This window comes from Callithrix jacchus, chromosome 14, assembly GCF_049354715.1.
Source record: "Callithrix jacchus isolate 240 chromosome 14, calJac240_pri, whole genome shotgun sequence".
Taxonomy (NCBI): Eukaryota; Metazoa; Chordata; class Mammalia; order Primates; family Cebidae; genus Callithrix; species Callithrix jacchus.
Genome location: NC_133515.1, coordinates 77,779,467 through 77,796,243, shown reverse-complemented (window position 1 = coordinate 77,796,243; position 16,777 = coordinate 77,779,467). Strand labels below are relative to the sequence as shown.

At 41.5% G+C, this 16,777-nt stretch overlaps 1 protein-coding gene and 2 long non-coding RNA genes across 8 annotated transcripts in view; 1 reads left to right on the top strand and 2 right to left on the bottom strand.

Annotated features, from left to right (window-relative positions):
- Window positions 1–4,571: 4,571 nt before the first annotated feature.
- On the top strand, window positions 4,572–15,877 carry LOC100894571 (protein CEBPZOS). 5 transcript variants are annotated; one of them, XR_004733668.3, is made up of 5 exons: window positions 4,572–4,631; window positions 9,952–10,067; window positions 12,183–12,227; window positions 12,791–12,875; window positions 13,018–15,877. It is a non-coding gene; the product is annotated as a protein CEBPZOS (long non-coding RNA). The 5 variants fall into 5 exon arrangements; XR_004733667.3 differs by having other exon boundaries at window positions 13,014–15,877; XR_004733670.3 differs by having other exon boundaries at window positions 4,607–4,676; window positions 13,014–15,877.
- Window positions 4,590–5,294, bottom strand: LOC144579321 (uncharacterized). The gene is made up of 2 exons (XR_013526665.1): window positions 4,990–5,294; window positions 4,590–4,730 (listed from the first exon to the last, which is right to left on the bottom strand). It is a non-coding gene; the product is annotated as an uncharacterized LOC144579321 (long non-coding RNA).
- CEBPZ (CCAAT enhancer binding protein zeta) overlaps window positions 5,974–16,777 on the bottom strand; it is a 38,116-nt gene continuing 27,312 nt past the window's right edge. Inside the window, exons 14-16 of one of the 2 annotated variants that reach the window (XM_054245043.2) lie at window positions 14,077–14,135; window positions 13,913–13,994; window positions 5,974–6,308 (exon numbers count right to left, since the gene is read on the bottom strand). In XM_054245043.2, the coding sequence (XP_054101018.1) occupies window positions 6,217–6,308; window positions 13,913–13,994; window positions 14,077–14,135 (233 nt within the window). In that variant the 3' untranslated portion in view covers window positions 5,974–6,216. Of the gene's footprint in view, window positions 6,309–12,757; window positions 13,055–13,912; window positions 13,995–14,076; window positions 14,136–16,777 lie in introns of those variants that run through there. The other variant, XM_002757854.5, reaches the window with a different exon arrangement.

Below are 16,777 nucleotides of genomic sequence, written 5' to 3'. Positions count from 1 at the left end.
GTGATCTTGCTAATTGTTTTTTTTTTGTATTTTTAGTAGAGATGGGGTTTCACCATGTCAGCCAAACTGGTCTTGAACTCCTGACCTCAATTGATCTGACCATCTTGGCTTCCCAAAGTGCTGGGGTTACAGGCATGAGCCACCGTGCCTGGCTGACTGTCTGGAGATTTTTGAAAATGTTAACAGGTACATAGGTAATCAAAGTATGCAGCTTATTTGGTGAGTCTTCAAACTCATTATGTCCTCTGGACAACCACACGTGAATACAGTATGGGTCCTTCCTTATTCCTTTGGCAAGGACAACTTTGTTAAGCCTGGTATCAGGGCACACATCTGGAGTTCTCATCTCCTTCATGGCAAAATTTCCAGATCTCTTTGAGTTCCCGGGGGACATGCTTCTTGAAGCCCACTCCATGGATGTGCTTGTGAATGTTGGTGTATTCTCGGGTCACCACCTCATTGATGGCAGAATAGTCTGATTTCTCCTTGGCACCGTTCTTTGCAGGAGCCATTCTGCTAGGCCCAAGTTGGTGAGTCTTGTTATTGTTTCTTTAAGCTTTTCTCCCCTTTTCTTTTTTCAGTCTGAACCATTCCAATGACCTTTCTTTCCTCTCTATTTTCTCTCTCTCTCTTTTTTGAGATGGAGTCTCAGGCTGCCCAGGCTGGAGTGCAGTGGCATGATCTTGGCTAACTGTAACCTCTGCATCCTGGTTTCAAGTGATTCTCCTGCTTCGGCCTCCTGAGTAGCTGTGATTACAGGTGTGCTCCACCTCACCCAGCTAATTTTTGTATTTTTAGTAAAGATGGGATTTCTCCTTGTTGGCCAGGCTGGTCTCAAACTCCTGACCTCAGGTGATCTGTCCACCTTGGCCTCCCAAAATGCTGGGATTACAGGTGTGAGCTGTTAAGCACATCACTTACGTAAAGAGACCCCCCCAAACAGGCTTTCTGTGGGCAACATGGCTGTTTATTCACCCAGGTGTGGGTGGGCTGAGTCTGAAAAGAGAGTCAGCAGAGGGCAGTGGGATAAGAGCTGGTTTTATAGGTTGGGGCAAATGGTCAATTAAAGGTGGTAATCTATTTTAGGGAGGGGAAGGGCATCACAGAATGCATGGTCACAAGGGTAGGGGTTATCTATTACAAGTAGGCACAGTCATAAGGATGGGGGTTATTGGTTGCAAGCAGAGGGGAGGATATGGTAATTACATAGTTACAGGGCTGGGGGTCTTGAGAAACCTAATGTCTAAAGGGGAAGCTTCGTAAGGCTGAGCAGGCGCAATGGCCGAACTTTGCAGGGGGAGAACAATCAGTTGAGGCAGGAACTAGTTATTTCACTTCTCTTCGTGGCCATCTGGTTACTTCTGACTTTCTGGCTCAGCAAAAACCCTCAGGAGGTATATGTGCAGGTCACCAATGCTATAATGGCCAGGCTTGGACTTGGAGGCCTGACGTGAGCCACCTCGCCTGGCCCCAATGGCCTTTTCATCTTGCTTTGTCAATCTGGTACTTTTAACACTGATATTCTGGTATTTCACACCAATGTAGTGGATGGAGCCTTGCTATGCAGTGTGAAAATTTGTGTTCTCCCTAAACTCTTATGTTGAAATCTCCTAGGTGCTGGTATTAGGATGAAGGGCCTTTGGGCAGTGATTAGGTTGTGAGGGCTCTGCCCTCATGAATGGGATTAGTGACTATTTATTTATTTGTTTGTTTGTTTATTTATCTATTTTGAGATGGCGTCTCACTCTGTCACCCAGGGTACAACTTCTGCCTCCTAAGTTCAAGCAATTCTCCTGCCTCAGCCTCCAGCATAGCTAGGACTACAGGCATGTGCCACCATGCCCAGCTAATTTTTGTGTTTTTGGTAGAGATGGTGTTTCACCATGTTGGCCAGGCTGGTCTCGAACTCCTCACCTCAGGTAGTCCAACCACCTTGGCCTCCCAAAGTGCTGGGATTACAGGTGTGAGCCACCATGCCCAGCCAAGGATTAGTGTCCTTTTAAAAGAGGCCCCAGAGAGACCCTTGCCCCTTGTACCATGTGAGGACACAGTGAGAAGGCACTATCTCAAAAACCAGAAAATTGGTCTGATCTTTACCAGATGTTGAATCTGCTGATACCCTGATTTTGAATCTTTAGAATCATGAGAAATAAATTTCTGTTGATTATTAGCCATCAGTTTATGGCATTTGGTTATAGCAGCCCAAGTGGACAAAGACAGGCCTGGAAGCTCAATGCATAGTGTCTTAAATGGTATTTAACAAAATGTTTCATGGAAGTCATGGTGGGTGCTTTTAATAAGAAAATATTTATTGTGGATTAATTTTTACAGATTGTGGTTGTACTACCTTCCCCCTTCTTACTACTATACTTGGCTATTCTTTTTTTTTAAAAAAGTTTGAAGGGCAGGCATGGTGGCTCACAGCTGTATTTCTAACACTTGGGAGGCTAAGGAAGGAGGACCACTTGAGCCCGGGAGTTGGAGACTAGCCTGGGCAACATAGGAGTTGGAAAATACATATATATATATATTTTTAATTAGCCAGATGTGGTGGTGCATGCCTATTGTCCCAGCTACTTGGGAGGCTGGGGGGTAGGGAGGATTACTTGAGCCTGGGAGGTCAAGGCTGCGGTGAGCTATGATTGTGCCATTGTACTTCAGTCTGGGTGACAGAGCAAGACCCTAAAGAAGAAGAAACAAGAGGAGGACGAGGAGGATGATTAGAAAAAGAAGAAGGAGAAAAAAGATTGTGGATGTGTCAGTTGGAGAAGAAAAGAGAATTTCGGGGCCGGGCGTGGTAGCTCACGCCTGTAATCCCAGCACTTTGGGAGGCCAAGGCGGGTGGATCACGAGGTCAAGAGATCGAGACCATCCTGGTCAACATGGTGAAACCCCATCTGTACTAAAAAAAAAAATACAAAAAATTAGCTGGGCATGGTGGCGCGTGCCTGTAATCCCAGCTACTCAGGAGGCTGAGGCAGAAGAATTGCCTGAACCCAGGAGGCGGAGGTTGTGGTGAGCCAAGATCGCGCCATTGCACTCCAACCTGGGTGACAAGAGTGAAACTCTGTCTCAATAATTAAAAACAAAAGAGAGAACTTCGGTGGTATAGGGGTAGAGCTCTGAAAGTTTTAAGAAAAATAGTTTATGATGGTGAAAACAATAACAGACAAAATAAAAAGCAATGTAATGCAGAAAGGGAGCTCATGAAAAAGGTTTGAGAGAAAGTAATATATAAAATATTAAATAGAACTGACATTCAAGCCAGAGACAGTTTCTATAGAGTAGATAGAAGAGATCAAGAGAATGTACAAAGCCCAAACTTTAAGAGGTTACCAGAGAAATTGATATAGTGGAAGAGATCAGAGTTCTGGATCTGTGTAGAAATAAGTGATCTTGACTAACAATGACATGCTTTAAATTAGTATAGTTTACACGTTCACAGTTTTCACAATTTATAATGCTTTAGTTATGCAAATAAGCCTCATGGACTGGACTATGGGAAGGCGGGTGTTAGGAAACTTGGGGCAATTGCAGAGCACCTCGCAGAGGCACTTCCTTTACTAGGCATTGACAGAGTTAGCTCCAGCTATCGCCTCTTCTCTAAAACCTTTACCGATTCCTCGGATTAGAAGCAAGGTCCTTATCAATGTGTACTTTTCATCAGTTATTTATGGTAACTACCCCTAACTAGACTAGAACTCCTATGAAGGTAGCACTGTGTCTATTTCGGGTGTTCCACTTTGTCTTGCACATGGTACCTCAATATACTTTTATATTCCTTTTCTCTTCTCTGTTTCCTTGTCCCCTTTGAGTCTTTCTCTTCCTCTTCCTCATCTAAGTGGGCAGTATACGCAGTGTTTCTCAAGTGTTACTTTGCAAACGAATTCTTTGGGGATCTGGCTAAAATGCAGTTTTGGATTCAGTAGCTCTGCATTTCTAACAAATTTTCAGGTGACGCTTATGTTGCTGGTCCCCTGAGACTATCACACTTTAGGTTTCAGGGTGTTAGGAAAAGAACCCAGAACAGGCTCCATGGAGTCAGTGTCCTGGGTTCAAATGTGATTCTGCTTTTTTTTTGAGACAGCGTCTCAGGGTCGCCCACGCTGGAGTGCAACAATGGTGCAGTGTCGGCTCACTGCAACCTCCGCCTCCCGGCTTCAAGCGATTTTCTCCCCTCAGCCTCCCGAGTAGCTGGGATTACAGGCGCCTGCTACCACGCCCAATAAATTTTTGTATTTTTACTAGAGACAGGGGTTTCACCGTGTTGGCCAGGCTGCTCTCGAACCCCTGACCTCGTGATCCTCCTGCCTCGGCCTCCCAAAGTGCCGGATTACAGGCGTGAGCCACCGCGCCCGGGCCTGAATTGTTTTTTACTAGCTGTGTGATTGTGGGCAGTGTAAGCCTCTTGCTTTCTCTGCAAAATGAGATACACTCAGCACCTGTTGCATGTGTTATTGCGAATATTCCGTAAAATAATGTACGTAGCCGGCAGTCAGGTTTGGGTCGGTTCGGATCGGAGTCAATGCACGATGAATGGTAATTACGAGTGTGGGGGCGGGGCCGACGACGGAAGGGGCGGGGCGTCGTCAGGCCTTTCGCATTCGCAGTCTTCCCGGCAGGCACCTGAGGTGAGACAGCGCCGCGTGGCTCCTCGTCAGGGATTGGATTTGAAGGTGTTCAGTGCGCCGAGAGTGGGGCAGGTTTCTGCGTGGGTCCTCGTCCCAGTTCTGGGGCATGTAGAGGACAGTCAGGTGTCATTACCTCCGTTCACTGAAGGCGAGTGTTTCCGGGTCGCTGCGCGACCGTGCCCCGGCGGCCTGGCCGTGCTGCGTGGGAACCCGCGCGTGTCGCCTGCAGGCCCGGCCCGAGCGTTCCGCGGGCTCTGGGAGCGCCGAGGGCAGCCGGGGGCAGCAGGGAACCGGGGGAAGCGGGAGCTGGGTGGGAACCGCGGCAAAAGCCGGGGGCGGGGGAGCGAAGACGGCCAACCTGATGCACCTCTGCGGAGAAGCCGTGCTCCGCACAGCTGGACTGGGAGAGACTTTGCTGCTTGCAGCCGCGTCGCCTGTGGGCGCTGAGCTGGGAGGCCGCCCCGATTCCCGTGGCTTCCAGTCCAGCGTTGCTCATTTGTCTTGAGCTTGTGTCCCCGAGTCAGCTTCTCAGCCCCGTGTGAAGTTAACTGTGTGACGACCCTGCGCCGAACCTGTCAGAGGCGGCTTGGTGTTAAACTTCACCTAAACTATTTCCCGGAGCGATGCCCGTCCTCGTGCGGGGCAGGCAGGCGCTCCTCTGCCAGGCCTCCCTTGACGCAGCTAGTAAACGTCACTTTGTTATGGGTGGACCGGTTGTGTCTCTGTGGTCTGTAACAAAGGGGCCTGAAGTTTTATCATCAGCCTCCTGAAGGCGAGGAGGGCCTCGGAGTGCAAAACATATATATTTTTTAAAAGGGTAAATACTTTGTTGTACGATGTTATTTGGAGGCAGCTATGCTCACCACTATACACCAAAGCAGCAGTATGATTTGGACTTTATTTATTTATTTTCCTTTGAACCCTGGCCTACAGATAGACTATTTTTTTGAGCCCTTAGCATCGCCCTCTCTTGAAACAAAATTTTACTTTGATTTCTTGGATAATGGAACTGGCTGCACGCAGTCTTTGTTCATCCCTTGAACATTAAAAAGTAACCCCAAGAGGCTGGGTGCGGTGGCTCACGCCTGTGATCCCAGCGCTTTGGAAGGCCGAGGCGGGAGGATCACTTGAGGTCAGGAGTTCGGGACCAGCCTGACCAACATGGTGAAACCTTGTCCCTACTAAAAATACAAAAAATTAGCCAGACCTGGTGGCGCACACCTATAATCTCAGCTACTCGGAAGGCTGAGTCAGGAGAATCGCTTGAACCTGGGAGACAGAAGTTGCAGTGAGCCGAGATTGCACCACTGCACTACAGCCAGGGAGACAGAGCAAGACCTAGTCTTTTTTTAAATTTTTTATTGGATTATAGGTTTTGGGGTACATGAGCAGAGCATGCAAGACAGTTGCGTAGGTACACACATGGCAGTGTGCTTTGCTTTTCTTCTCCCCTTCACCCACATTTGGCATTTCTCCCCAGGCTATCCCTCCCCACCTCCCCCTCCCACTGGCCCTCCCCTTTTCCCCCCAATAGACCCCAGTGTTTAGTACTCCCCTTTCTATGTCCATGTGTTCTCATTTTTCATCACCCACCTATGAGTGAGAATATGCGGTGTTTCATTTTCTGTTCTTGTGTCAGTTTGCTGAGGATGACGTTCTCCAGATTCATCCATGTCCCTACAAACGACACAAACTCATCATTTCTGATTGCTGCATAATATTCCATGGTGTATATGTGCCACATTTTTCCAATCCAGTCTATTATCAATGGGCATTTGGGTTGATTCCAGGTCTTTGCTATTGTAAACAGTGCTGCAATGAACATTCGTGTACATGTGTCCTTATAGTAGAACGATTTATAGTCTTTTGGATATATACCCAGTAATGGGATTGCTGGGTCAAATGGAATTTCTATTTCTAAGGCCTTGAGGAATCGCCACACTGTCTTCCACAATGGTTGAACTAATTTACACTCCCACCAACAGTGTAAAAGTGTTCCTTTTTCTCCACATCCTCTCCAGCATCTGTTGTCTCCAGATTTTTTAATGATCGCCATTCTAACTGGCGTGAGATGGTATCTCAATGTGGTTTTGATTTGCATCTCTCTGATGACTAGTGACGATGAGCATTTTTTCATATGATTGTTGGCCTCATATATGTCTTCTTTCGTAAAGTATCTGTTCATATCCTTTGCCCACTTTTGAATGGGCTTGTTTGTTTTTTTCCTGTAAATCTGTTTGAGTTCTTTGTAAATTCTGGATATCAGCCCTTTGTCAGATGGGTAGACTGCGAAAATTTTTTCCCATTCTGTTGGTTGCCGATCCACTCTAGTGACTGTTTCTTTTGCCGTGCAGAAGCTGTGGAGTTTCATTAGGTCCCATTTGTCTATTTTGGCTTTTGTTGCCAATGCTTTTGGTGTTTTGTTCATGAAGTCCTTGCCTACTCCTATGTCCTGGATAGTTTTGCCTAGATTTCCTTCTAGGGTTTTTATGGTGCCAGGTCTTATGTTTAAGTCTTTAATCCATCTGGAGTTAATTTTAGTGTAAGGTGTCAGGAAGGGGTCCAGTTTCTGCTTTCTGCACATGGCTAGCCAGTTTTCCCAACACCATTTGTTAAACATGGAATCCCTAACAGACTTAAAGAAAGCCAAATCAAGAGCGAACTGCCATTTGCAATTGCTACAAAAAGAATAAAATACCTTGGAATACAACTCACAAGGAACTTAAGAGACCTCTTCAAGGAGAACTACTAACCACTGCTCAACGAAATCAGAGAGGACACAAACAGATGGAGAAACATTCCATGTTCATGGTTAGGAAGAATTAATATCGTGAAAATGGCTATACTGCCCAAAGTAATTTACAGAATCAACGCTATCCCCATCAAGCTACCATTGACTTTCTTCACAGAACTGGAAAAAAACACCATGAACTTCATATGGAACCAAAAGAGAGCCCGCATAGCCAAGTCAATTCTAAGCAAAAAGAACACAGCGGGGGGCATCACACTACCGGATTTCAAACTATACTACAAGGCTACAGTAATCAAAACAGCATGGTACTGGCACCAAAACAGAGATATAGACCAATGGAACAAAACAGAGACACCGGAGGCAACACAACATACATACAACTATACAGTCTTTGATAAACCTGACAAAGACCTAGTCTTAAAAAAAAAAAAGGCCAGGCTCGGTGGCTCATGCCTGTAATCCTAGCACTTTGGGAGGCCAAGGCAGGCAGATTGCCTGAGCTCAGGAGTTCGGGACCAGCCTGAGCAACACGGCAAAACCCCATCTCTACTAAAATACAAAAAATATGCTGGGCATGGTGGTGGGTGCCTGTAGTCCTAGCTACTGGGGAGGCTGAGGCAGGAGAATTACTTGAACCCGGGAGGCAGAGGTTGCAGTGCACTGCACTCCAGCCTGGGCAACAGAGCAAGTCTCTGTCTCCTAAATAAATAAATAAATAAGGACTGGGCATGGTGGCACACCTGTAATCTGAGCTATCAGGAGGTTGAGGCAGAGAACTGCTTGGAAACTGGGAGGTGGAGATTGCAGTGAGCCAAGATACCACTGCACTCCAGCCCAGGAGACAGAGCAAAACTCCATCTCAAAAAAAAAAAAAAAAAAAACCGCAAGTGAGCCATCTGTACTGAGCATGACTTATTTTCTGTCAGTCATGTACAGCACTGTAGTGAATGGAGCAAAACAACTCTCCCTTCCCACCACTCAACTGCCTCTTGGTTATATATGAATTCCTTGTAACTTTGTTTGCTTCATTTCTTTTAAATAAGAGTCATAAAGTTTTAATCTTTTGGTTCCCAGGGTGATCACATTATCAAAATGAGGGAATTTGGGGTGGTGGTGGGGAGGGCCACGTGGTAATGATATTAGCGGGATAATCCTACAAAAGGAAGGCTATTTGATTACTCCCACCCTCAGGCATTGAAAACGGGTCAGACGGGAATGGAATAAAACGCCTGACAGCAGGGAGCTGGGACTGAGGACAAAAGAGCACGCAGAAGACAATAGAAAAGTCTGAGATGAAAAACGAATGGTTTTTTTCTGGACTTTGAGGTTATAAGCAGGCAGACTAAAAACCTGGGTTTACATTAATTTATTCAGTAAGAATCATATATTCTATTTTCTTAGCTCGATATCTTTAATTTGAAAAAAAAATGACACAAACCCTTTTTCTTAACTTTTAAAGGAAGAGAATCAAGATCTAATGGATCGTAGTTTTGCCACTTACTGGTTCATCACCCAATCAGTTTCCACCCTCCACCCCCATTTGTATAAAAATTACTGAGAATGTCTATGAAAGGGCAGATTACTGGGGTGCCAATCCTAGATTTGCTGAATCAGAATCTGGAGATGGGGAAGTGGAGAACTGCAGGCTGAGGCTCAGAATGTGCATTTTAAATAAGCCTCTTGGGTAGTGCATTGAAAGTTTTAAGACCTGTTATAGGCTGGGCATGGTGGCTCACAACTGTAATCTCAGCACTTTGGGAGGCTGAGGTGGGCGGATTGCTGGAGCTCAGGGGTTCGAGACCAATCTGGGCAACGTGTTAAGACCCTGTGTCTACTAAAAATACAAAAAAATAGCCAGGCATGGTGGTGTGTGCCAGTGATTTCAGCTACTTAGGAGGGTGAGGTGGGCGGATTGTTTGAGCCCAGGGGGGAGGTTGCAGTGAGCTGAGATCGTGCCACTGGACTCCAAATGCTTGAACTATGGCACATAGTTTAGTATATATTGTACTAATAGTTTAGTATATGCTGTATTATTAGTATATGTTGTGTTATACTATACTTATATTAGTATGTATGCTATATAATATACATATTAGTATATGTTATATTAATAAAAGAACTCCAGCCATAGAAAGTATAGAACCATTTCAGAAAAACTTACTTTTGTAGGGCACTTTACAAAGAGCTATTTACATATTGTATCCATTTAGATGATTTCTTAATTCCCAGTGCAGCTAAAAAATTGATTTCACCTATCTTCCCCATTCTGTTTTCCTACACAATGAAAAAATTTTAGTTCCATAAATTGTTCTTTTTACAATGTTTTCTTGAATTTTATCTCTTTCCTGTGCTTTATCCAATTTTGTCCTGTTCATCATGCCCCTCAGGCATGGAGTATGAAAACTAGGTATGTTGGATGTCTAAACCAAAAAAGTATACCATAATATTGGGGTCTTATACCCATACAGATAAACCAAACTGTGGGAATGAATTTGAGTTATTAGGGAATTGGTAATAGTAGTTTACATATGCTCATTTAAGTTTACACGTATTTGTTGTTAAATTTAGGATGGCACGTACTATGGAACCACTAGCAAAGAAGATCTTTAAAGGAGTTTTGGTAGCCGAACTTTTAGGCATTTTTGGAGCATATTTTTTGTTTACCAAGATGCACGGAAGCCAAGGTAATTATAATTCAGAAGTTAATGCTTTTTAAAGGGGTATAATTTGCTAATCCATTTTGTGTATTAAATGGCAGTGACATTTTTGGAGAAATTACTTCTTCAGATTTAAGCCATATTAGACATTTTTATGGACAGAACAGGATTCAAAGTATTCATTATTGTAGCCTAGATGATTCTCCCTTAAAAATGTTTGTAGACTAAGGAAAAAATGTCTTATCTCCATGAGTTTTACTACAGGGGAGGGTAGAGCAAGTGTCCTTGGTCTGGCTTAGTTTGGGAGTACAGATGGAGGAAGCTTAGCCTGTCCATTACATTTCATTGTTTAGTAGACTGAGAAAGTAAGTGGCATTGCTGTTTTCTCGGAGGAACCAGTTTTCTCAGGCTTTAGTTTTCTTTCTGGGCATCAACAGTGGGCACTAAAAGACTTTCACATGCTGTGACTGAAAGTGCTTTAACATTTTTTTTGGGGGAAATTTTATATTAGAGCCCTCAACTTTTTAAATTAGGAAGTGATTTTTCTCTAAAACAGGGCACAGTCCTAGGGTGATAGCCATCTTTGAAACTTGTCACATGGTCTTCCTCAGCATACTTTGTTGGAATGCTCTACCAATATGCTACTGGATACTCATAAAATCTCTTTTCTTTTAAACTAGAAGGAAGGATATAAAGAAAACATCCCAAAAGTATTTAAAAGCAAATTAAAATCTGGGATCAATTTTAAAAACTGGTAATCGCTGGATGTGGTGGCTCTCGCACTTTAATTCCAGCACTTTGGGAGGCCAAAGTGGGAGGATTGCTTGAGCCTAGTCTGGGTAACATAGCAAGAACCTGTATCTTAAAAAAAAAAAACAACCGACAAAAAAAAAACCTGGGCGTGGTGGTATGCTCCTGTAGTCCCAGCTACTCGGGAGGTTGAGGCAGGAGGCTCCCTTGAGCCCTGTCCCAGCTACTCAAACTTGGCTGAGGTAGGCAGCTTGCTTGAGCCCAGCCCAGGGGGCATCTAGGCTGTGGTGGGCTGTGATTGTGCCACTCTTCTGCAGCCCGGGCAACAGAGAGAGATCTTGTCTCAAAAAGACAAAAACAAAACCTAAAACCAAAAATAGTTATTATTAAACAAAACAAAACAAAACAAACTGGCTGGGCATGGTGGCTCATGCCTATAATCCCAGCACTTTGGGAGGCTGAGGTAGGCAGATCACGACATGTCAAGACTTTGAGACCAGCCTGGCCAACATGGTGAAACCTCCTCTCTACTAAGAATACAAAAATTAGCTAGGCGTGGCGGCAAGTGCCTGTAATTCCAGCTACTCAGGAGCCAGAGGCAGGAGAATCACTTGAATCCGGGAGGCTGAGGTTGCAGTGAGCCAAGATCGCACCACTGCACTTCAGCCTGGGCGACAGAACAAGTCTCATCTTGCAAAACAAAACAAAACTAAAACCAAAACTGGTAATGATCTTATTTGTGATTTCTTATAGAGGTAAAATAACATTCATAAAAATAATTCATAAACTTACATAGGGAGCTACACATTCACACTCAAAATCTGCTTTCAGGTACCATTTAAAAATAAACATTGGCGCTGGGTGTGGTGGCTCACGCCTGTAATCCCAGTACTTTGGGAGGCCAAGGTGAGCAGATCACCTGAGGTTAGGAGTTCAAGACCAGCTTGACTAACATGAATAAACCCCGTCTCTACTAAAAACACAAAATTAGCTGGGCATGGTGATGCATGCCTGTAATACCAGCTATTTGGGAGGCTGAAGCAGGAGAATTGCTTGAACCTGGGAGGTGGGGGTTGCGGTGAGCCGAGATCGCCGCATTGCACTCCAGCCTGGGCAACAAAAGCAAAACTCCATCTCAAAAAAAAAAAAAATTACATTGGATATACAGGTGAAAATTTAAAAACTCTAAGGCTATCATGTTAAGGCAAGTGCAGCCTAGATCTTACCCAAAAGGAGATAGTTCCTGGATTACCCAAAGGACTTTTAAACAAATTTCTAATCTATATGGTTCCCATCATATGGACCCTAAAGCTAGCATTAAATTGTGGCTGTATTAATGTAATGAATTTGTTTGAATCTAATTTCAAGACATCCTTTTTTTTCCCCCATCAGATTTTAGGCAAACAATGAGCAAGAAATTTCCCTTCATCTTGAAAGGTATGTTTTTCCTTAAGTAAAAATAAGTATTAAACAGCTTTTTCAGGTAACCTATAAATTAAGTAGTAATTAATTTCTTTACAAGGAACTAAGAACTAAATGATTTTATTTTGTGGTATGTCAATTTCTAACAATACTATTCACATCTATTTTAGTTCTGAGACTAGAGTACATTCTCATCTATTCTAGTGAGAAGAGAATTAGATAATGGGCTGAATTCTGAATCCTAGTGGTTAAGAATGTAAATTCTGGAACCACTGATATATGAGGTGATAGAATCAAACCAGAGTTTAAACCTTTGGTTTTAAAAGATCAGTTTCATTTCAGGGTTGCTAACTTCTTGGAGCAGTCTCTTTCTCTGTCAAGTAGATAATGACTGAACAAGAGGACACAGTTATACTAAATAGTGCTCACTACAATGATTAGAGATGCCAGGGCTTATACATCAAGTCTGTAATTCTGTCCTCTTTTTCATTTTGTTATGTAGCAATATTTCCATTTTTTTCAAGAAGTTTAACAATATTTCCATGTTACTTTATAAATGACAGCTATTTTATTTATAGTTTATTACAGATCCACTGAGATGTCTGGAATATATGGAATCAGAGAGCTAGATGAAAAAAAATGGTTGGAGAGCAAAAATTAGATGTAAGTAAAATTTTAATTTGTAATTTACATTAATAGCTCTCATTTCCTTTGCTTTTTAGTTTTTTGAGTGGTTTTAATCCTCTTCTTTTTAAAATTTTTCTTTTTCTTGATGATACTTTTTACATCTCTGTTGTGAAGCCAGTCATCACGTTCGGCCTCCCATCTAAGCTGTTTGAGACCTTTGGGAGAAGAAGAAAAGATGAGTGTACTATCCCACTGTTGGCGGTCCCACAGAACATGCTGCTGAGTCACAGGAACTTCTAGCCTGCCTTGGCCTGCAGTTTCCCACCCACAATACAAATTCACTACTTCTTGTTTGTTGCTTTTCTTCTTATATTTATTGTCAAAGATTAATGTTTCATTAAGAAATGACTAAGGAATGAAAATAAACAGATGCTCTAAAGATTTTCTTTCCCTAAGCACTTTTACTGGTGAAATAAAAACCAATTAACAGTCAATATCAGAGATAATTAAAATGTCTATAAACATGTAAAGTTACTTAGCAAATTCATGCTATATAAAAATGGCCTACCTCCCTAAAAAAAAGTAATTTTTGTAGTCTGCAGGTTTTTTTTTTGCTGTAGTATAAACTTTTTAATCTTATATTCTCTCTGAGAGAAGAAAAAGCCATGGTTGTAAAGTACCATGAAAAGGTTTTCAAAAATATTCCTATCAGCCAGGCCTGGTGGTTCATGCTTGTAATCCCAGCACTTTGGGAGGCTGAGGTGGGTGGGTCACTTGAGTTCAAGATCAGCCTGGTCAAAATCGTGAAACCCCTTCTCTACTAAAAATACAGAAAGTAGCTGGACATGGTGGTTTATGCCCGTAATGCCAGCTACCACTTGGGAGCTGAGGCAGGAGAATTGCTTGAACCTGGGAGGCAGAAGTTGCAATGAGCTGAGATCATACCACTGCACTCTAGCCTGGGTGACAGAGCGAGACTTTGCCTCAAAAAAAGAAAAAAAAAATTTCTATCTTCTGACGTCCTAAGCCAAAGCTGTTTTTAAAATGTCAATAAAAAAATTTAAGTTACTTACTTGCATTATCTTTGTTAGCCATGGCATTCATGCCAATGTTATCAAACTTGGATCCCATATTTTCATCCAATAGATGGCCAAACTTAAAAAAAAAAAAAGATAAATATATTAGCAAACCAAAAATAATGTAGAATAGCTAGCTTAAAGCAGTGTATTAGCCTTACCTCTTCAGCAGATACAAATAGGCTGGAATCACTGAAGTTTCTTTTCTTTTTTCTAGGCCCTAAAATAAATTATAAGTCTACATTATTGAATTACAAATCCAATGATTTTAGAAAAAAACCAATGCAACATGATTTTATTTTAAAAATTATACTTGGGTAAAAACACAATTGCAATAATCTTATAGCACCATTAGGTAGCTGGCATTTAAATAAATAAATATAATTCAAAAGTTAGTATATACTATTTTTAAAAATTTAACATCCTAATAGAACTGTTCAGATGCCAATAGTGTCTTCTTGCTTTTCAAATACGGCCACAGATCGAAGTTTCCCATAAGGGAACTAACATCATATCAAGGAAGAGTAAAATTATCAAGATGACATGGATGTGTTTTGAAATATTTAAGACAAAACATAAAATTTAATTCAGGGGTCTTATTCTTTAATTTGTAAAGAAACTGAAAGTATGTTTATTAGACTATAAATGAAGTTCTGTTTATAACACTGAAAATAAAGAGTTTCTTCTTAAAAAAAAAAAAAACTTACCTATAGTACTGAATATATAAACTTTTCCTGAAAAGTTTCACTTTATTTTTGAAACAATTATTCAAACAGCATTTTTGATATCAATGTCTCTAGCAATACTAGAGCCACATTTTAAAGAGAACTTTACTAGGCCGGGCATGGTGGTTCACGCCTGTAATCCCAGCACTTTGGGAGGCCAAGGGGGGCAGATCACAAGGTTAGGAGTTTGAGACCAGCCCAGCCAATATGGGGAAACCCCATCTTTACTAAAAATACAAAAATTAGCCTGAGATGGTGGCGGGTGCCTATAGTCCCAGCTCTGTGGGCGGCTGAGGCAGAGCTGCAGTGAGCCAAAATTGTGCCACTGCACTCCAGCCTGGGTGACAGAGTGAGACTCCATCTCAAAAAAAAACAAAAACAAAAACAAAAAACACCTTTACTAAAGAATAATTGCACATCATAACATCCAGCTGTTAAGTGTATTAATTCAATGCATTTTAGTAAATTTACAGACTTGTTCAACTACAACCAGTCTGATTTTAGAATATTTCCATCAACTTGAAAAGATCCCTGGTGCCATTTGTAGTCCTCTAACCCATCCTCAATCTATCTTGTTTTGATGACTTGCCTTTTCTGGCTATTTCATATAAATGGGATCATATGACATGTGGTTTCCCTGTATCTGGCTTTTTCATTTTGCATAACGTTTCTGAGGCTCATCCATGTTGTAGCACATATCAGTACTCCATGCCATTTTGTGGGCTGCATAATACTCCACTGTATAGATATACCACATTTTGCTTATCAGTTAAGGGACATTTGGGTTGTGACCATTTTTTGTCATTAATAGTCACTATCAGCAATCATATACAAGTCTTTGTATCAGAATCACTTTTGATAAAATAGTTTATAAAGCATTTCATCTTCATTTTTATTAAGGTGAAATGTATGTTACTTAACTGTATAATACACATTTGCATGCATTAAGAAGGTTTTTTTGTTTTTATTCATATTGTAGTGATGTATCTGTGACTTCAATAAGTAGGTACTTCTGTACTGCACTGGTTTCTTAAAATTTCTTTCTTTTTCCCCCCTACCTCAGCCTCAGGTGTATACTACCATGCTTGGCTAATTTTTGATTTTTTGTAGAGATGTGGTCTCACTATGTTGCCCAGGCTGATTAAAGTTTCCATAAGGTATGTTTATTCTTAAGGATATTTAACACCTGCAAATGTAGGATGATCAACTGGTAAATTAATAAATCTGTTTAAAATTTCTTGTCTCTTGTTTCAATCAATTATGTCGGGTATTCTTTAATCTGCATCTAAAAATATCAATTGAGATTTGGAATCCTTTCAGGCTGATGTCTTATGAAACAGTATTTTATTATTTGAAACAAGCTGAGAGAGCATCTTTTTTTTAACATTAAAATAATTTTTTTCTTCTCCTCAAATTCCTTTTACCAGTATCTTAATCATAGGCTCAGTAGGACTTGAGGTAAAGCAACACTTCTTTTCTGAGGGATGATCTTGAGAAAAACTGCCTTATATCTCATCTTACGGTAATATTAAAATATGATCTTAGATAACTCAAGGGAAGACAAAATCTGAAGATATAATTTTCAGATTATAATTTAAATATGTATCTAGTTAATTCATCTAGTTATTAGGGGACTATGAAATTGACAGCAGTATCTGAAAGAGCTGATAAAGTTTTGTAGGCATGAATCTCTGAGACTCCCACCAATATGTAAATGAAACTTTTTAAAACTTTTAAGACTATCACCTGATATAGCACTTTTTTCTTTTTATCAGCACCTTGTGTTACACTGTGAAGCATAATCTTGTAAGATCACTTTAGAAAGAAAAGTTCATATCCTTTCGTGTAAAATGTTTTTGACATTAGAATTGTTTTTTCCTGGCAGCAAAATGGCAGATCTTAAGGGAAAATAAAGTTAATAAAAGAGCATGGATTATTGCAAGGGTTAAATGGCAAAGAATAATGGTTGAGACAGGGAAAAAGGTAACAGGTGTCTGAAAAATCCAAGGCTTTTATAATTGAATGGTTTAAAAATGAATGAGCAGAGATTAGCATGTGAATCTCTGGACTAGGTAAGGAAGCTCTACATTCAAATGTGAGTGGGCACCATCCAAACTGTTGGGGCCCTGGAGAGAAC